Source organism: Rhinolophus sinicus, chromosome 13, assembly GCF_057876585.1.
Source record: "Rhinolophus sinicus isolate RSI-liver-muscle chromosome 13, RSI-T2T, whole genome shotgun sequence".
Classification (NCBI taxonomy): Eukaryota; Metazoa; Chordata; class Mammalia; order Chiroptera; family Rhinolophidae; genus Rhinolophus; species Rhinolophus sinicus.
Window position 1 is genome coordinate 41,758,117 of NC_142513.1, and position 20,742 is coordinate 41,778,858.

General features: G+C 39.8%; 1 protein-coding gene and 1 pseudogene across 15 annotated transcripts in view; one reads left to right on the forward strand and one right to left on the reverse strand.

The window, feature by feature from the left end:
• Positions 1 to 519: 519 nt before the first annotated feature.
• The window catches only part of KIZ (kizuna centrosomal protein), a 154,775-nt gene continuing 134,552 nt past the window's right edge, over positions 520 to 20,742 (forward strand). For 5 of the 15 annotated variants that reach the window (XR_016018236.1, XM_019717480.3, XM_088789291.1 and 2 more), the window contains exons 1-3: positions 521 to 714; positions 6,603 to 6,665; positions 11,476 to 11,638. Coding sequence is in view for 13 of the 15 variants with exons in the window: in XM_019717480.3 (XP_019573039.2) it covers positions 626 to 714; positions 6,603 to 6,665; positions 11,476 to 11,638 (315 nt within the window). In the remaining 2 variants the exon portion in view is untranslated. Of the gene's footprint in view, positions 715 to 6,602; positions 6,666 to 11,475; positions 11,639 to 20,742 lie in introns of all 15 variants that reach the window. The other 10 variants (XM_088789287.1, XM_088789289.1, XM_088789288.1 and 7 more) reach the window with 7 other exon arrangements.
• Positions 14,594 to 16,575, reverse strand: LOC109437957 (dnaJ homolog subfamily A member 1 pseudogene; annotated as a pseudogene).

The following is a 20,742-nucleotide window of genomic DNA, read 5'->3' on the forward strand; positions in this document are numbered from 1 at the left end:
TGTCTTTTTTGTGGTGTTTCGTTTTGCTTTTAAGTGCTGGAAAGATAACAAGCTTAGCACAGTGCCCGACACTCCGCATCTCCTGAGAAGAAGGGAGGGAGAGGTGGCTGGAGGAAAGGAGAGAATTCACCTTGTAAAATTAACGCGTTTGATGTTAAAGACAAAAATGATCACGTGAATTGCTCCCGCCCAGCCCCCAGCCCCTGAGGGGCGGGGATCAGGGGTCGACTTCTGACTTGGCCCTCAGAGAGGGCCTCGGATGACGGCCAGAGTCTCTCCGGTGAGAACTGGGAAGGGTTAGAGGGAAGGAACATGCTTGTCTCCGGGCGGAGGCTACTTGCCTCACCACCTTTCTTGCAGTCACAGCCGGGGTTCCTTCCCACGCCGCCCCGCCTCCTCCCCGCCCTCCCTTACGGCGCCCCGCCCCTCAACTCGCCCCCCCCCTTGCCCTGCCCCTCGACGGCGCTCCTCCTCTGTCACTCCCCCTGCAGGCCTCCGCCCCGCCCCTTGTGCGGCGCCGGCGCGCCGGGTTTACCAGCGGTGCATTGTGGGGCGGTCGCCTTGGACAAGGGGGTTCCCCGGCGGCCCTGAGGTGGTGCGGAGCAAGCGCGGAAGCGGAGGCGGCATGCTCCGGACCTCCGCACGGTCCGCGCCTCTGGCGAGCCCCGACTACTACGAGAGGCTAGGCATCCTCCAGCATGCGCTGCGGGACAGGTACGGCCAATCGGAGCGGGTCTGGGAATCGGCGTGCGCTGAGGGTCAGCTGCTGTTCTCCCCCCAGTTCCTTCCCAATCCCCCGCCGGTGGTCCCTCTGGGCTTAGGTCTGCCCGCGACGTCTCCCAAGCGTTGGTGCCTGGAGGACAAAGTTGACCAGACATACCCACCTCACGGGAAGTATCCCGCTGGAAGAGGTGGCCGCGTCACTGAATTTGCCCAGAAATATGAGTGGGAGTTCTCTTGCCTGTCATTCTCAGTCAAGCCTTGTGAATTTCTCCAGTCCCCATCTACGCGCTTCCTCCCCAGTTTCTTTCAAGTTGTCATCCCACCCTGCCAGCTACAAATGAATGCAGCAATGATGACAGGTCCAGGCGGACGCATCAAGTATATGCCCTATTTAAATATAGGAGAATTTGGGGGCCAAATTTCCAGCAAAAGAGTGAAATTTCCAGCGAGAGAAGTCCAGCTTCCACAGGGTTCACGATACCCTGATTAATAACTTGAATAAGACATGAAAGATGAGAACCACTGAAAACAGCTAGATCTAAGAGCATGTGAAGAGAGAAAATTATAAAGTAACTTACTATAAATAACCACATAAAAGATAAGTTTTTGGAACTATTTAGCGGCTGAATTAATTGAAATTAGATATCTCGTTAGTTGATAAGAAAGGAAATAGATTTCTGGATCTCTTGGTAAACAAAATGTTTAGTGAGTGTTAAAAGTTATAAAATCATTTTAGTGAAGAGAGCTGTGTGTGACAATTCTAAAATGACAATTACATGTAAGGAAAGGCAGAAGTAAGTGGTTTTGAAAGGAATTGTGTTCATCTTATGCTAGCTTTAATTCTTGTCAAATATTTGTAGAGGATGTACAGTAGGCTTCCCTTATTGCCCTAACCATATTTCACCTCTTAAGCTTTTTCTACATCTTATTTTCTTTATGACATACTACTACTCACCCACCCCAGGGACCTCCTCACCTCCAGCTTTTAAAAAGTCAGGGGAACTGTAACAGCTATATCCAATGTCCGAAGGGTAGTAGATTGGGGGAGGGGAGTTATCACTTTGTGAGGGGTATAAATGTCTAACTATTACATTGTTTTGTACACCTGAAACTAATAAGAATACTTTTTTTAAAAAGTCAACTTCCTGCAGTTCATTCCCTGTACCAAGTAGTGGTCAACCCATTCCCTAACTTATGCGACCTCAGAATTCTTAAGCACTCTAGATAATGGCTTAAGTCACTCCCTAGGCAGGAGGATTCCAGGAGGACAGGAACCATATCTAGCTGGATCTTTAGCTCCTGATAGAGTACCTGACATGGAGGAGGGGCTTGATAAATGTTTGTTGAATGACTGGAAGAAATCCCAAAGTCAACCAGCTAGTGTCCAGGAGTTATGAATGTCTTGTATAGACATTGCCACTAAATAAATGCAGCTACACATTGCCACTAAATAATGACCATTTTTCAGTCAACCATGAAAAGTGGACAGTGTGATGTTTCTTTCTTTTGACAGTGTGATATTTCAAAGATCGTATTAAGTGTCTGCATATACCTGATAATTAAAGAGACAAGACTGTACATCAGTACACGTAAAGTGCTTTTTCACTGTTCTGTTAGAAGAGTGGCTTAATTATCCCAGGCCTTTAGATATTTTTATCTCTTAGCCCAAGTTCTAATTTCAAAATGTTACTGGGTCAAATGGCATTCTTTGTTAACTAAGTTAATTGTGAGTTATCATTTTGTCTTCCTGTGCTAGAACACCTGGCTGTTTATAGTCCTCATGGTATATAACTGGGTAATTATTATTGTTCACTTTGTTTTTAACACTTAATGCTTTAACTATTAAGCAAGATGAGGCTGTTGAAATTATATAAGAAATTTGAGTCAAATTGTATAGTCTATTCATGGTTCTGCATTTGGAGGTTTGTTTTATTTTTATGTCAGTGAAAATCTGTTGCTGTGTGTATTCATTTTTCATTTTAAAAGTCTGTAAATAACTCTAACACATAGTTAATAAATACAGAGGCAAATAACTTTGGATACAATAACTTTGGCAGTAGAAATGTGGAAACCTGTCTTCTAGTCCATGGACAGTTGTATAACTTTGAGCAGGTCATTCAGCTACTCTGAACCTTGGTTCTTCACCAGAAATGAGGGGCCTTGACTGACACGTAAAGTAGGGCCACAGATTTCTTTTTCTCTCTTAGGATAATGAGCCTCAAAGTAAAAAAGTTGAAAGGTGTAGTTTTGTAGAGCAAAATGAATATCATTGTTTCCTATTTGAGTATCTGGATGAATCTCCCTCCCCTTTTATTAACCAATTCTAGTGACCACAAGAACTATTGTCTCCTAACTCCAGACTAATTTTAAAGGCTGCAACCCGGGGTAGTTACAGCTGCTTTATCAGTTCAGAAATTTCCTGGGAGTGAGAGATTTAAAAAAAACAAAAACATAAAAAAACTAAAAAAAACTTGCCCTGTTTTAGCCTTCTTTGAAGTGGGTCATTGTATTTGTTAGCTGGTCTAATAACTTGGCCCTTCCATTGTAACTGGTGTATTTCCAGCTCAAATTGTCTTAGCTGTAGTCACACATAGATGTAATTTTATACTCTGAATTTTCTCCTTTTTGTGTATGGTATTGTCTCTGCATTGTAGTAAAAGTCAATCACTGAATCTGAAAGAGTCTGTTGAAGTGACTTGTTATAGTGTGTATAGTGCTGCAAGCATGGTGGAAACATATAAGTGGAATTGACTCTCACAATTATATAAAAACATTCCCTTAAAAGGCCCATTAACCAGACCCAGTTTTTTCAATGCCAAGATTGATTCAGGGTGAGATATCATAATAGTTCAGAGATTGACACTGAGATATTTGTTGAGTAAAGCTGAAGATGGTATTGAGACAAAAACAGAATAACAAATGGCTTGAAAGAGAAAACTATACCACATGGCTACTGTTTAAGGACTGCCCAGCTGTGTAAAAGGTTGTGGGTGGGGGGATGCAGGTGTGTGAAACCACTGACTATGGGTACATATCCCAGGACTGGGTGTTTCAAAGATTCTGAAATAGAGATTTAGCGTGTAGAAATTGCAACAAGATCCTCCCAAAAAGCCTTTCTCTGGCTTTTTATTGGGGTAAATACATGATTTCAAGTTTCAAATTTAAAGCATATATGAAAGATAACATTCAGAGGTACTGCAATGTGGATGACAAGGATAGAAAATGGGCCTGGGATGAGAGTTAATGAGATTAGAATCATTTTGCCCGGAAGAGTAGGCCAAGAGGTGTTTGATTATGTTTTTTGCGTGTGTGAAGTGCCAAGATACAGAAGTATGACCAGCAGATGTATGTATCTGCTGAAGCTAAAGAAGGAACAAAGGAGTTTAGCATTCATTATTGAAAAGAACTTGCTGCTTGGGAGCAGATGGATTCCCAGACAGTGGTCCTTTTTCATTGGAAGTCATAGATGAAATTTTAAAATTATTTTAAAATAGTTCATTTACAGAAAAGTTGCAAATATAGGACAAAGACTGGCAATATTCGCCTCACCCAAGTTCTTCAACTCTTAACATTTTATTACATTTTCTTTTTCTCTGTCTACCTATATAAAGTCATTAGTCTTCTGAACCATTTGAGAACTGCAGATGTGATGCCCCATCACTCTTAAAAACTTCAGTGTGTATTTCCAAAAAACACATTATCACCATATAACCCTCCAGGAAATCAAAGCCCAGGAAATCAACATTAATATACCAATCTACAGACTCCAATCAAATTTCACCAACTGCCCATTTTACCAGGCGTCCTAACTAAGACTTTCTTTTTTTCTTTTCTGGTCCAGGATCCCATCTTGAACCCGTGTTCCATGTGGTTGCCATGTCTCTGCAGTCTCTCCCAGTCTGAAACTCTTCCTTAGTCTTTCCCGATCTTTCATGTTCCCGACAGTTTCATAGAATACAACTTTCATTCCAGAGAGTGATCCTCAAGCTAGGTCCATCTGACGTTTCCTCATGACCAGACTGTGGTCATACTTTCTTAGCAGGAATACTGCAGAGGTGAAGCGTGACATCAGAGGCACAAGATCATAGATATATTTCAGGGTATTTCTGCTCTTATAATTTAATGACAAATGGCTCACACTGTCCAGTCATTCATTCTTTATGAACTAAGTATCCTGTTGATCACTGAACATGAGAAAGGGAAAAAGTGACACAAAATTTTCTAACATGGAAGCAATTATATGAGGTATGATCCAAAAATACGGGTGAATGTTTAAATTTAAAAAATGTATTATAGTAAAAGACACATTGCCATTAATCCCCCTCAAATACTCCCCTTCGCCTTGAACCCACTTATCCTATCGTTCTTGCAACTTTCTGAAGCAGTTCTGGAAGTCTCTTTCAAGATGAGTGTCTTTAGTTGCGCTGTCTTGGTTGCCTCGATGTCTTGAATCGATTCAAAATGTTTTCCTTTCATGGTCATTGGGGAAGAACCAGTCTCACGGTGCCAGATCTGATGAATAAGGTTGATGAGGGCACCACTGTAATGTTTTTATTTGACAGAAATTGCTGTACCAGAAGTGATGTGTGCCATGGAGCTTTTCTGTTGTGACCACAAAATACGGTGAATGCTGCTGCCGAGTATTATCCAGTGGAAAGTCAGGGATCTTCAATACTGGAAGCGGTGCATTGAACCTTAATAACAGTGTGTAACAGATTTTACAACTTGTTCGGTGCAGTCAGTCAGGTATGAGCTATGGTTGAGAGAAGGTGTGTTTTAAAGTGTGTGGTAAGTCATCCTCCATCATGACAACACTCCACGTCACACATCGCTTCTGGTACACGGCAATTTCTGGCAAATAAAAACATTACGATGTGTCCTCCTCCACCTCATTCCCTGGATCTGGCATCGTGCGACTTCTGGTTCTTCCCCCAAATCAAAATGATTCAGCACATTGAGGCAGCCATGACGGCACAAGTAAAGATGCGAAAGAAGACTTCCAGACTGCAAGAATGATGGGATAAGTCTGTTTGAATTGAGGGGGAGTGTTTTGAAGGGGATTGATGGCAATGTGTCTTTTACTGTAATAATTCTTTTTAAATTTAAACATTCACCGTATTTTTTTTATCACACCTTGTAGCTCCAGGGAATAGCAGTTAGTGACAAATCATGGTGATATTACAAAGTTATAAAATAAATTTCCCCAAATTTGAAGTAATAGTGTTAGGGGACCTTGTCTTCATTAAATGTGAGTGAGTCCAGGTCTACTTTTCAGAGACCTCTTCTTAACTCAGCCACTTGGCTCTGCCCAGTCTTGTTTGGTTGGGAGCAGAGCAGGCCACCAGTCGTCAGTCCAAAGTAAATTTGTGGAAGCATCATGTCCAGTCCTGGTAGAACCCCCATTTCATGTCCCACCATCTTAGAGAAGTCTGGCCATATTATATTTTACATATTTATTTCGTTTAATGTCTGTCCTTCCCCTTAGAATGTCAGCTTCCTGAGGACAGAGTTCTTGGTTGCCTTGTATACCATGTTAATGTCTAGACCTAGAACAGTGCCTGGCTCATCACGGCACTCAAGAAATACTTGCTGAATGAATCAACCTGGTTTCCAGGCTTTTCTTATTGCCTTTCCCCACTTACTTTGAGAATCTTGTTCTTTTTGCTTCATATTGGTGCCCTCTTTGCTTTTTAGACATCCCTGATGATTGCTAAGTATTTTTGTGTCTTGAGTTTCAAATGCAGCTGGCATTTTCTGCTTCTTAGACCAGAGAAGCATTCTCACAAAGGTGTGATTTAAAAGGAGATCATGTTCTAAATCCGACAGCCTATTATTCATTAGTGTAATTATTCATAAAATATTTTCTTTCTGTACTTTAGTGAAAAGAAGAGATTGGAACTGGAAAAGAAACTTTATGAATATAATCAGTCTGATATATGCAGGTAAGATATGACAGTGGTAACAGTTTTAAAAGCAATTTGCATATGTTAATCAATAAAAATTTAACCCTAATATATGTTGTAAATATCATAGTTGCAGTACTTTTATCATTCTCTTATTTCTAATGTGTAATAATTTAAAGTGTTTACCTTCAATTTAATATGATTATCAAATTAAGAATAAATTTGGTTAAAATCAGTATAAGATAAAAGTTATTTTAATTATTTGGTGGTTGTGTTATTTCAGGAATCTATTTTACTTAATTAAATACCTTAAGAATAAGATGCATTATAGTTATTGTTATCTTTCTGGTCACAATTTAAACACATTAAGCCTGTGTAGTGATTAAGGCAGAATTGCTGTACCTGATCTTTCAACAAACTGTTGTAGGCAGGGTTATGTGGTGTCTCATTTGTCCATGGATATATGACAATGACTGTTAAAATTATAATGAATAGTAGATAATATACATGTTATCCTTTTTAGGTTACTTTAATATTAAGAGCAAACATTTATGAATGAAAAAGATGAAGGGACTAAGAAATACAAATTGGTAGTTACAAAATAGTCACAGGGATGTGAAGTACAGCATAGAGAATATAGTCAATAATACTGCAAAAACTGTATAGTGCCAAGTGGGTACTAGACTAATTAGGGGGATCACTGCGTAAATTATATAAATGTCTAACCACTATGCTATACACCTGAAACTAATATAAAATATTAAATGTCAACAGTAACTGAAAAAAATAAGAAATTAAAAAAAGAGCAAACTTAGTATTTTTAATTCTATTTTATGGAAACTGAACTTTATCTTTAAGCCAAATGTATGGTGTTACCTCCAGTATTATTTATATGAAAAATGTCTGGCTATGATAGTACTAAGTTTGTGATTTATCCATATCATAATATGAGTGAAAAAGGAAAACATTTTATTCAAAAAAGAAAGAAGCCAAGAATACTTCAAGCCAAATCACCCATCAAGTCCATTTATTTCCTCATCTTCAAAATTTTTCTTTGGTTTTAAGATTTTGTGTACTTCCAAAGGTAGCGGTCAGGGAGGACAGCCATATGAGGTGTGATCAAACAATACGGTGAATGTTTACATTTTAAAAATGCATTACAGTAAAAGACACATTGCCATTAACCCCCCTCAAAATACCCCTACCCCCACTCTGAACACACTTATCCCATTGCCCTTGCTACTTTCTGAAGCAGTTCTGGAAGTCTTCTTTCGTGAGTGTCTTTAGTTGCACTGTCGTGGCTGCCTCAGTGTCCTGAATCAATTCAAAACTGTTAGGTTTCATGGTCATTTTGACTTTGGGGAAGAGCTAGAAGTCGCAAGGTGCCAGATCTGGTGCCTAAGGTGGATGAGGATACACTGTAATGTTTTTATTTGACAGAAATTGCCATATCAGAAGCGATGTCTGACATGGAGCGTTGTCATGATGGAAGATGAAACTGTTTGCCCATTTCATGTTAATGCATTGTTTGTGATCCATGATTTATGGCACGCTTTAAAACATACCTTCTCTCAACCATAGCTCATACCTGACTGACTGCACCGAACAAGTTGAAACTTTGTCACACACACTGTTACTAAGGTTCAACAAACCGCTTCCCGTATTGAAGATCCCTGCCTTTCCATTGGATGGCACTTAGCAGAAGTATTCACCCAATTTTGTGATCACAACAGAAAGGCTCCTTGTCACACATTGCTTCTGGTATGGCAATTTTTGTCAAATAAAAACATCGCAGTGTGTCCTCATCCACCTTATTCACCATTTCTGGCACTGTGCGACTTCTGGCTCTTCTCCGAAGTCAAAATGACCCATGAAAGGAAAACATTTTGAATTGATTCAGGACATCGAGGCATCCACAACAGTGCAACTAAAGACACTCACTTCCAGAACTGCTTCAGAAAGTGGCAAGAACAATGGGATAAGTGTTTGAAGCAAAGGGGAGCATTTTGAGGGGGCTTATTGGCAATGTGTCTTTTACTGTGATATTTTTTTTTTTAACTTAAACATTCACCGCATTGTTTGATCACACCTCGTATATCTCTAGTGGCTTTAGAAGAAACATGAAGAGCCAACAAAGTGATGGAATAAATAGTAGTGTTGTAGATTCCATGGCCTCAGAAGTGTGCCTAAGTCTTAGAGGATCTGTGGCAGTTGCCATTTTTCTAACCCACCGCTAAAGGGGCAGAAGACAGAATATATAATTTTTCTGCAGCTTATTGTTGGACAACTTCTGGAGTAGTGGTGGTGGGAAGAATGCGAACCTTTACCAAGCTGTCAGTTTTCTAAGTTTGTTCCCCTCTCTCAGCCTCTTGTTTCCTGTTAGAGGGTATGATTTGCTAAAAATATGCTTTCTTTGACTGTCTGTGAGGTCAAATCCAAACTATCTAACATGACTACCTCAGCCTGGTTCCCCAAGAAGTCAGAATCTGAGACAAGGGTTTGGGTGTAGATGGTAGGTTTATTTTATTATTTATTTATTTATTTATTTATTTATTTATTTATTTATTTATTGTAGGTGGTAGTTTATTTTAGAAAGTGGTCACATAAAACTGGAGAGCAGGGCTGGGAAGAATGAAGTAGGAGCTGGTCACTGCTGTGGGCACCTAGGACTTGATCCCTCTGGACCTTCAGAGGAGCAGTTTAGACTGCCTCTCTGCTCCTCACAAATGTCCACTGAAGGAAAGGAAGAGGGGACTGTTTACCTATTGATTCCTGATCCCCATTGGTCAGGGCCATCCCAGGAGATGTTAATTCCTTCTCATGTCCATACTTTCCATGTTGAAACTCAGAAAAGCAGCCCTGGGAAAGCAAGATACTAGGCGTAGTTGAGCCAGGTGTTACCAGGTTGTTGCTGCTGTGGCTGATAAAAGAAAAGACCAGGAAGATGTGGGGAGGGCATGAAAAGTATCTGGTACAAGGGCTTACCAGACCCGCCATTATCTGCCCCTTTTTAATTTTCATCATCACCGTCTTTTGCCAGCTTCCCCCTAAAATTTTACATGGACTTAAACTTCAATTTCTGAAGTATCACAAGATCTTTTGTGTAATGTAAGCAGGTAGGTTGTATTGCCAAGTGCGTCGATTCAGTCTGAGCCCCACCTTGGGACAATACTTCAACATTCTGTGTCTGCATTTCTCACCTGGGTATAATGATAGTTATGAAAATTTAATAGTCTTGAAGCAGTGTCAGACTCAGAGGTACTCTAAGAATCAATAATTTATTATCATTATTTTTGTCAATATCACAGTTATTCCTTTTATTTATTGCCCTTGAGCTTTCCAACATGTTACTTACTATGCCTGAGTGTTTTCCCCTCAACTTTTCAGTCTTGCTTTCCCCGATTTTGGGTTAACTCTTACCCAACTTTCATGTCTCAGCTGAAAAGTAATTTCTACTGGGAAGGCCTTTCTGTCCCCTTCAACTAGTTCAGGTTGCCTAGTCTGTCAGAGTCCCTTGCAGTTTTCCTCATAGCATTCATCACACTACATTCTACTTATCTCATTCTTGGTTTTCTCTGTTAACCCTAGCTGAGTGGCTTTCCTATTTAGAACACTGAATATATTGATGATTGCGTGGATGAATGGATGACCTACTAATTTGATCAGCTTTGAAGATTAATATAGGGGCAGGAATGAAACTAGACTTTGGTTGGAGAAAGTATGGCTACTATTGTACTTATTCCAGACGGACACTGGCCACCACCAGTAGCTTCACCAATTACCTGGGCGGGGAAGACAGTACGTTAGGTTCCACCTCATTACTGTCACTTATGTCGAAAATGGCAGACATGGGCAACAGTAAAACCAATCCTAATTTTTGTGTTCATAAGGAAAAATGGGGACAGCCAACCAAGATCAAAGCATAGAATTATTGGCACAATAAAGAACTTTTTGAAAATTATTGGGGTGGAGGTTAAGGTCTGTTGCAGATTAATTTTTAACATCTCCAGCATCTTTGCAAATCTGTTTTTGAGGGTGAACGTTTTTGTGGTTTTCAACTTATTTTTGCTTGATAAAAGAATGTTGAATAATTTATTGAACCAACAATAGAAATTCTACATACCAGGTACTCTCTTATGACTTACATATTTGTGAAGAAGAAAGAGCTAAAATTAGCAAAGTTGGTTCTGTGAGAAGCGTGAACTGCACATCTTGAGCCAACCAGTGTATCTTTATATTATACTTTGGATGAGTCTCTAAAGGTTTTTTTCACAGTTTGAGTAGAGTTAAAGTCTATATGTTATTATAAAATATTTCAATAACATAGTATGTTGTTGCAGTTTCTAACAAAAATTTAAAATTATATTTAAATGAGAGCTTTTTTAAATTTTAAATTTCTAATTTTCTTAATGTTTATAGGCTGTGATTTATCGTTTAATTCTGTTTCCATAAGAGCAGGTAGTTTTGAGATAACTATCACTTACAAGAATGCTAGGGGGATATTCTCTGAACATGGCCACATAGACACCACTCTTAGAATCACATTTAATTTTGAGAAAGAAATCCATATAAGTCTTTACTGTGTGAATGTTATAATGTGTTGTATACATTTCTCAGGAGAGTTATGCCTAGATGTGATACCTCAGTGATGTTGCATTAGTTTCCTCTCTCTAAAAAATGCATATGCATTGTTTTTTAGGTTTCAGTGTTTGGGTAAAATATCTTAGAATGCGTTATTTCATGTAAAATATCTTAGAATACGTTATTTCACGAATTTTCAATTTTGTTAAAATTCTTAGATTATCAAAGTCTTAATCCATTGTTTAAAAATCTGCTTTTATTTTTCTAGACTTAAGCTGAAGTATGTAAAACTAAAGAAATACCTGAAGGAAATATGTGAATCAGAAAAGAAGGCTCATACTCGAAATCAAGAATATTTAAAGCAGTTTGAGCGTGTCCAAGCTCATGTTGGACACTATACCACAAATACAGACACACTTAAAGAACTGAAGGTGACATCTTGTTTTGTACTATTTTTTTGGTCTATTTTTGCTAAAATTAGAAATAATGAGCAGTAAGTTTCAGATCAGTGGCAGTCACAATGTTCATTTCATCTATAAGATTGTCAGTTTTCTTCATGAATTACCAAGTGAACAGATTTTCATTAGATAACTTGAAATTGCATTTTCTCAGATTCCTACTTTAGTTGAAGAATTAATGGAATATCTATACTTTGTTTATATTGCACAAATTGTCAACTTAAAACAGGCACATCACCTTCCTCTACTTTGCACATTGTAGATTTGGCCACATGATTGAATTTGAGTAGCATTAGAGTTCCCTCTAGAGATTGCTTCCTTCTTTAAATGACTCTTTTTCTGTGGTCTGTACTCCTCTGTTCTGGTTAGGCAGTGTGTTGGAGAAGACTTGAGGGGATAGAACAGGCCTCAAGGAGTTCACCTTCATGCACCTTGGCTGTATGTCCCAGAGCAACGGTTCTTAGCAACCGTCTCTGATTCTGGCAGCCCATTCTCTTAAGGTGCTTGGCAACTTTCTGCTCTACAAATCATTCCAAGTTTGGAGGGCTAGGCCTTTTTTGTCTCATTTGTGCTGGTCAGGGGTTGTTGCCACAGTTACCCCAACTGAATATGGGTTATAGGAGAAGTGGCTTCAGTACATTCCTTTATATTTTCTGTAGCAGTTTTCTCCGCATCCTTTTATTGCAAAAATTTAAAGTACACAGAAAAATTAAAAGAATTATTTTAACAAATGTTCATGCTATGGTCTGAATTTTTGTATTCCCCACCCCTCCAAAGTCATATGTTGAAATCCTAACCCCTAAAAGTAATGCTATTAGTAGGTGGGGCCTTTGAGGGCTGCTTAAGTCATGAAGGTGAAACTCTCATGAATGAGATTAGTGCCTTATAACAGAGGCCAGAGAGAGCTCCCTGGCCCCTTCCACCATGTGTGGACACAGTGGGAGGCAGTGGCTCTGAACCAGGAAGAGAGTCCTCACTAGAAGGCCACCGTGCCGGTACCTTGATCTTTGACTTTCTAGCCTCCAGAACTGTGGGCAATAACATATCTGTTGTTTATAAGTCACCAGTCAGTGGTGTTTTGTCATAGCAGCCTGAATGGACTAAGACAACTCATATATTCTCTACCTAGATGCAGTAGTTGTAAATAGTTTGCCATATTTGGGGTGTGTGTGTGTGTGTGTGTGTGTGTGTGTGTTTGAAAGTATGCTGCAGACACCATGACGCTTCTCCCCTAAATACTTGAGTGTGGATCTTCTAAGAACAAAGACGGTTTCCTACATAATCATAATAACATTATCATGATTCCATAAAATCACTTAATATCTAGCCGATACTTAAATTTCCCCAGTTCCCCACAAAAGTCTTTTTATTTTTTCAGACTGAGAGCTAACTGGGGTTCACACATTACATTTGGTTTTTGTGTCTTTTTTGGTCTCTTAATCTAATTTAGTCTCCACTTTTTTTTTTTTCCATGACACTGGCTTTTTTTAAAAAAGGCAGGTTTGTAGAATGACTCACATTCTGAATTAAAGTGGTTATTTCTTTGAAGTATCTTTTAACTTATATGTGTGTGTTACAAGCCATTTAGTTGGCTCCAACTCCTGGTGACACTATGAATGAGTGAAGTCCGCAGTGTCCTGCCCTCAACAGCCCTGCTCAGCTCCTGTAGACTCATGCTTATGTCTTTTATGGATTCAATCTATCTCATATTTGGTCTTCTTTTCCTGCTGCCTTCTATTTTTGCCAGCATAATTGTCTTTTCCAAAGAATCCTACCTCCTCATGATGTAACTTAATTTGTATAGCATCCCCTATATTTCCTGTAAACTGGAAATTTAGTCTAGACCAGCACTGCCCAATAGAACTTTCTGTAATGATGGAAATGTTCTCTATACTGATGCTGTCCAATACAGTAGCCACTAGCCATACATGGCTACTGAGTATTTAAAATGTAAGTTGTGACACTGAGGACTGAATGTGGAAGTATCTAGTCACAGCTGAGGTTCTATTCTTCCTACTACATCCTATCAGGAGGCTGATCCTTCATGTTGTCAGGTGGTCCTACCTGAGTGAAGCTGAGTTTGATGCCTTGATGGCGATCTCTAGATCTCTATTGTAAGGCATCTTCTTTCCTTCGTAAACTAGTAAATAAATCTATGGGGTGATGGTTTGACATCTTGGGAATATCTTGTTCTTCCATAGCCTTTTACCTAGTGGTTTTAGGATCCATTAGCATTGCTGGAATCAGTTACAGTGGAGGTTGTGAAGTAGTGATTTTCTAATTTTATCTTATACACCTATTAGGTGGCATTCTTCTCTAAAGAAGAGCTTTCTTTCCTTCTTCTTCCCCCCATATCACCATATGCTTATGAATTTTTGTTTAGTCAGTATGTTATTAATTACTATAATTATTCTTTTTGTTGTTCATATTTTCCCGAATTTGACCAGTGAGTATCTTCAAACTGGCCCCTGAGTCCTTTTAAATGATCCCATTCTGATACTTCTTTGCTTTTGGGCACAAGATGTTTCAGGTTTACCTTGTACTTCCCTGCCTCAGACATGGAATTAGCCTCCTATCCTAGAAGACATGGTTCCTTTTGGTGGGGAAGGGTATTTAGAAAACAAGAGCTGAAGGTTGGATGTGCTCAAGTAATAGCAAGTTGAAGCTGTAGCACTCTAGGGTTCTTTTTCTCAGTAGTCAAATAAAAGGATTTAAGTTCAACAAGTAATTGTCATCAACATTGTCAACCTCTTCTTTTCAAAGAGTTCACAGGGAAGATAATAGTGGTGGACAAAGCAGGGAATTTTGCCTTCTCAGTAAAATGAAGAAAATAATAGTAGTTTTCCTTTTATTTTTCATATTGATGCTTTGCTTAATTATTGATTTCTTGTTATAACTAAATGTGAGAGGGAGGAATTTGAAGGGAAAAATCCTTTGTAAATATTTTTATATTGAGAGCATCTGTTGTATATAATAGGATGTGTAAAAAAAATAAACCTATATAATGAACTACTAAAGAATATCGGTATAAGGGACCATCTTAAAGAAAGAATGATAAATTGTAGGAATATGTAATGCTTTAGTCATAAGCATGTTTCAACAATTATATAGATGTTACTTTTTTTATTTTCGGGTAAGGAATCCCTTTTTTAAAAAATCTGCTCATGCGTAAAAGCGCAGATCGTGTAGCTGTGGTTGGGAGATGTTGAGTTCCATGGAGAACTGTACCTTGGCAGTCACCCTAAGTCCTCATGCTTTATGTGTGCACACAAAACCAGACAGTGACACCACTTACCCCAGCAAGCTGTGCAGTAGGCAGAGTTTCAGGGTAGAGGATGTTTTTCTCTGGTACCTTCCCATTTCTTTCTGCCCCTTCCTTTTGTGCCACTGTTCAGTAGAGGCCTTCAGCATGCCAGAACCACTCATCTCTTAATTCCACGCAGGTATCAGAACTTGACCTCCTTTGCTGACTGACCTCATTTAAGTCTCAGGAGAAAGGTGTTCTGATTGAGCATGTTCACAGTGTATTGCCCACACACCCCAGCATGCCAGGGGTATTTCCCCACGAATAGAGTATAGTTAATGCAAATGAACTTCTAATTGGTAAAATTCTTAAAAGTAAAAGAAAGTGAAGTAGTGTGGGAGAAGTGGGATTTTTGCCCAAATTATTTTAAGTGAATTTCTCCCTCTGCAAGACTTGGCCCACTTCATTTATTTACTTATTTATTTTTGAGCTTCTATATTTGAGTTTATTCTTCATTTAACTTTTAAAACACTACTATGGTTGAATATTAGAACGAAAACAATAGCAATTAGTGAGCATATGATTATATCGTCCTCCACTCATTTAGTACTGCAATAAAATGTCAGCAGTGAGTGTTATTCATTGGTCCCATTAAGAGGTCTGAACCATCCCTAGGATTATGGTCATCATCCTTATATGCTTCTCCATTGTAATGGTGTGTTCTTTCTTGATTTGGATCAAAATCTACCTGGTCCATTTCATCAGTCTCCTACTTTCTTCCTTTCAGGTATCAGTTTTTCAAGCAAAGAGAGTTTATCAGGAAAGAGAAAACTGTTCTCAGGAAAGTTTACCTTAAATTCAATTATTAGGCCACCCTTTTCATATGGTCTACGATAAATTGGCATGTCTTCATTTTGCACACACTTGATATCTCCATGTTTGACAGTCTGACCTGGATGAGAGGTGATAACTATGATTTGGTTGTGAGGAGTAGATATTGGCTTTTGGAAGCCACAGTGTTTCAACCAGCTGTTATGTTCATACACATGAAAAGGTCTTCTCATGGAGTGAAAAAGAGCATTGTCTTTCTGATCTAAAACAATGATAATGTCTCCCGGCTCCAATTCTGTTTCTTGGTCTCCTTCACCATGGAATATTATCTTCTGGCCATCTTTTATGCCTTTGTCAATGTGAACATCTAGAATCTTCTTCTCTCAAACTATCTCCCTTCCATTGCAGCTTTTATATCTATCTTTAGGACTGATCCATTCCCCATGGCCCTGGCATTCCATGCGCACAACTGAATTTGCTGAACGATTCCAGGTCCTGTCATGAATTCTTATTGCCTCCCGCTACCTTGGCAATTGGACAGCACTCTACTGCTCCCTTCTTACCACCTCGGCCTTCACATTTGTCACAAATCACATTCTTTTGCAGAGCTCATTTTCTTGTTGCACCATTATATAAATCTTCTAAGTTTACTAAGAGCTGATGCACAGCATTTTTACCTCTCCTTTTCTCTGCATCCTTCCTCTTCCTCCATAAAATGTATCAAAGATGTCCATGGGGAGCCAAAACCACCACCTGCTTAACCTTTAATTGCCTGTTTCCCTCCTGTGTCATGTAAGTCCCTTTTCTTTGCATCAGAGTGCACTTCATTAGCTTAAGAAGTCTATTTAAACTTTTCTTCTTCATTTGGATTCTTTTTTTTTTTTTTTTTTCAAGATTTTATTGGGGAAGGGAAACAGGACTTTATTGGGGAACAGCGTGCACTTCCAGGACTTTTTTTCCAAGTCAAATTGTTGTCCCCTCAATCTTAGTTGTGGAGGGTGCCATACAGCTTCAAGTTGTTGTCCATTCAGTCTTAGTTGTGGAGGGCTAAGGTCCAGCTCCAGGTCCAGTTGCTATTGTTAGTTGTAGGGGGCGCAGCCTACCGTCCCTTGAGGGAGTCGAGGAATTGAACTGGCAACCTTGTGGTTGAGAGCCCACTGGCCCAGGTGGGAATCGAACCGGCAGCCTTCAGAGTTAGCAGCATGGAGCTCCAACCGCCTGAGCCACTGGGCCGGCCCTCATTTGGATTCTTATCAGGGTGGTACTTCAAGGCCAGTTTCCTATAAGCCTTTTTCAGTTCTTCCTGGGTCACTTGGGGTGTGACTCCCAAAACAGCACAGTAAGTGGTTTCTTTCACCAGTTTTGACAGCTAGTGAGAGGGCCAAGGCTGGTGTGGGGGAGCGGGAAGGAGCACATTGCTCTGCGTAGCACAGGCAGCTGCCACTCCTCTGCCTCTCACCCAGCATTCTGGAAAGTTCCGCCTGGACCCACATTATTATATAATGTTAAAAAAAAATTTTTTTTCCTTTTAAATGGACTAAAAACTAAAAAACAAAAACAACAAAAACCTTTCAACTGATTTATGAATTATACTACTTTATTTGGAGGCCTATAATACTTTTCAGGGCTTTTTAATGATATTGATCTGTCATAGTTTTGAAAATAAAGTGTTGTGACTATATTGCCACTTGTTAGATGAATAAAGAGGCTTAATAAACTCAGTTCAAGAATGTAAATATTAGTATTATTAGTGCTGTGAAGACTGTGTTCTTCTCACTTTCTTTTTGCTCCCCGCTCTCCATATTAACAGCTTTTATAGAAGGGCCCCAGTTAGTCCTTACAGCAGTTCTCCTTGGGTGCCCTTTGTCCTTGTCTCAGGTTGGGTTATCCCTGAAGCTGACCCTGAGACAGGGGTTCAAATATAAGTGGTTAATTTGGGAAGTGCAAGGCCTATCACTGGGCAAGTGGGGAGGTGAGACAGGGCAGTACAGGTAACTGGAACGGTGTATTATTAAGCCAGCTATAGCAGTTGGCACCTGGAGCTTAATCCACAGGGAAACTGGCAAATGGTTCAGAGCATTTGGGATATGCATACCCTGTCTTCTGAGCATCACTGATTGAGGACTGATGGGGGAAGGGTACAGGTGATGGGGAATTAACCATGTGCTCCTGTGGGCTGAGGAGCCTGTGATACTGGAACTGAGGAGCACTCAGAAAGTGCCCAAGGACATGCATGGAACATTGCCAGCATCTGCTTTAACCTCCCACATTCAAGTGCCAGGCATGGGGCTGGCGTGTCCGGATACTCAGGGAGCATCCCTAAACGGAGAGTCACCACCTGGTCATGTGTCTCCTCTGCCTGAAATCCTTGAGTGCTCAGCCTTTTCAAGACAAAGCCCAGAGGCTGGTCTCTGCATACCACAGCTTCAACCTATGACCTCCCTCCACCTTCCCGCCATACACACATTCTCTCTCTGTCTTTCACACAAATGTAGACATGTGCACATGCACATTTTCTGTCCCCATCCTGTCCCCTTCCACCTCCCTTCATCCCCATCTCCTACCCCTATCTCTTCCTGCTCCCCTATTCCTGTCTCCCTCTCTCCCCACACCGCATGGATCTCCCACTCCTGTCTCCTCCATATCCCCCATCTTTCCTCCTCCATCTCTTTTACCCCCATGTCTTCACAATGTCTCTGTACATCTTTATGTCCCACACATGTGCACACTCTCTTACATACATGCATTCACACACACATAGTGTGACAATTAAGTTCGCAAACTTACAAACGATGTTGCTAACCTTTTTTTGATATCAGAGGGATGATTCATTATGAATTTGTACCAATTGGACAAACAGTTAACCAAGTTTACTATTTGGAAGTCCTGAAAAGGCTGCGTGAAAAAGTTAGACGACTTGAACTTTTCACCAACAACTCGTGGCTCTTGCATCACAACAATGCACCAGCTCACAGGGCGCTGTCTGTGAGGGAGTTTTTAGCCAGTAAACAAATAACTGTATCGGAACACCCTCCCTACTCACCTGATCTGGCCCCCAATGACTTCTTTCTTTACCTGAAGATAAAGGAAATATTGAAAGGAAGACATTTTGATGACATTCGGGACATCAAGGGTAACATGACGACAGCTCTGATGGGCATTCCAGAAAGAGTTCCAAAATTGCTTTGTAGGGTGGACTAGGCGCTGGCATGAGTGCATAGCTTCCCAAGGGGAGTACTTTGAAGGTGACCATAGTGATATTCAGCATTGAGGTATGGAGCACTTTTTCTAGGATGAGTTCATGAACTTATTGTCCGACCTTGTGCACACAGAATTTTAAGCATACTAAACAATTTGTATTTCTTTGAAAGAAAGTACCACATATTTCCTACTTGTATATCCTTAAACTAGAAGGCCTCTCTCCCTTTATCCTGCCTTAGGTTTGTGTCATAATTATCTCAGTAAGCTCTGCCTTCATGGTATTATAATTGTTTACGCATCTTTTTCCCACCACATGTGAGCTCCCTGTCATTATTTCAGTGCTCAATATCTGACCCGGAATGTGGCATATAATAAGTACTCAGTAAGGATTGGAACTCCCCCTTTGACTGAAAATTAATTCTTCCAAATTTTTTCATTTTTTGTTTTGTTCTCTTATGGACCATAAACAACTATGTGAGAACTAATATATTGATTGTACCCTGTGTTATATCTTCTAGGAGCATTTGTGTTTAATAGCAGGCATTCTGAAGATATAATGTCATTATTTAAAGATGTGATTTTTGTTGAAAATTCAGTCATTAGGTTATATGTGCCTATAGGGGATAAAATTTGAGAACAAATCTTTTGAGCTCTCATTCAATTCCTTCTAAGCATTGTGACAGCCACTGTGGGCAGAGCATGACCTTCAGCTTCCTGGAGGACAAAGTTAGTAGCAAATCCCATTTGTTATTAACCAAAGTGTCTTGCCCATTAATATGAACTAGTTGAATACATAAATATTCCTTCATATCTTTTGGTAAAAGTTCAGCATCTAACAGGAAGCCCAGAAAAAATAGGAGGAAAAAAACCAACAAAAGATTGTGACTCTTAGTCCCATCTTTCATATTAACCTGAGAGTCAAAACAGACAATTTATGTAACTCTGTACCCATTTTCAACTCTGATGTGAGGGTCTTAAATGTCTATTCATTTGTGTAACAGAATTGCTGTGTAATCCCAAAGACCAATGAAAAAAGGAAGCCCATGAATAAAAAGTAATGGTGGCACTTTTAGGCAAGTAGTAATGTGACGAGGGGAAATTGAAGGAATGTGAGACTACAGAAGAAATGAAGGAAACGATGGAAAATTGGACATGTTGTAAGCATGGAGAGAGATACCAGAGACCTGAAAGGTTTGCCAGAACCTTTATCTTCCCTTCCCATGACCAAAGATCATCATCAACAGATTGTATTAATTGAACGAAGTAAATTGCTTGTGCAGAGTAAGGAAGTGAATAGAATGGTCCTCCTAAGTTTAGGTGGGCAGCATCAAGCCCAGTGCTGTGAAGCAATACAGTAACAGAACAAGTTACCTGATGGGTTAATTCAGTGCTTTTGGGTTTATTAAAACAGATTTCCCCTAGAGGAGTTGGGGGATGTGGGGATTATCCTTAGAGAGGCTCTGGACCAGCAGATGCTACTGGGGCACGGGTAGTTTGGCCCCTGAAGCAGCAAATCTGACTGTGAGGAATCTAGGCCACATGGCAAGAAGAGAGCAGGAACCAGAGTCAGAGTCAGCACCAGAGAGAAAGGATATCATGCAAGCCCAGATGTATTGTGGAAATAAGAGAAATATATGGGACGTGATCAGAGAAGAAATAAGTAATAAACTACGAAAGACTGATGGTTGGAGAAATATGGTAGATACAGATAGGGACACCTACTCTGCTGTTTCATCAGACATTTTTAGTAGGAAAGTCTTGGGAGTCTTCATCTATACAGTATTTTCCAAACTTAAACATT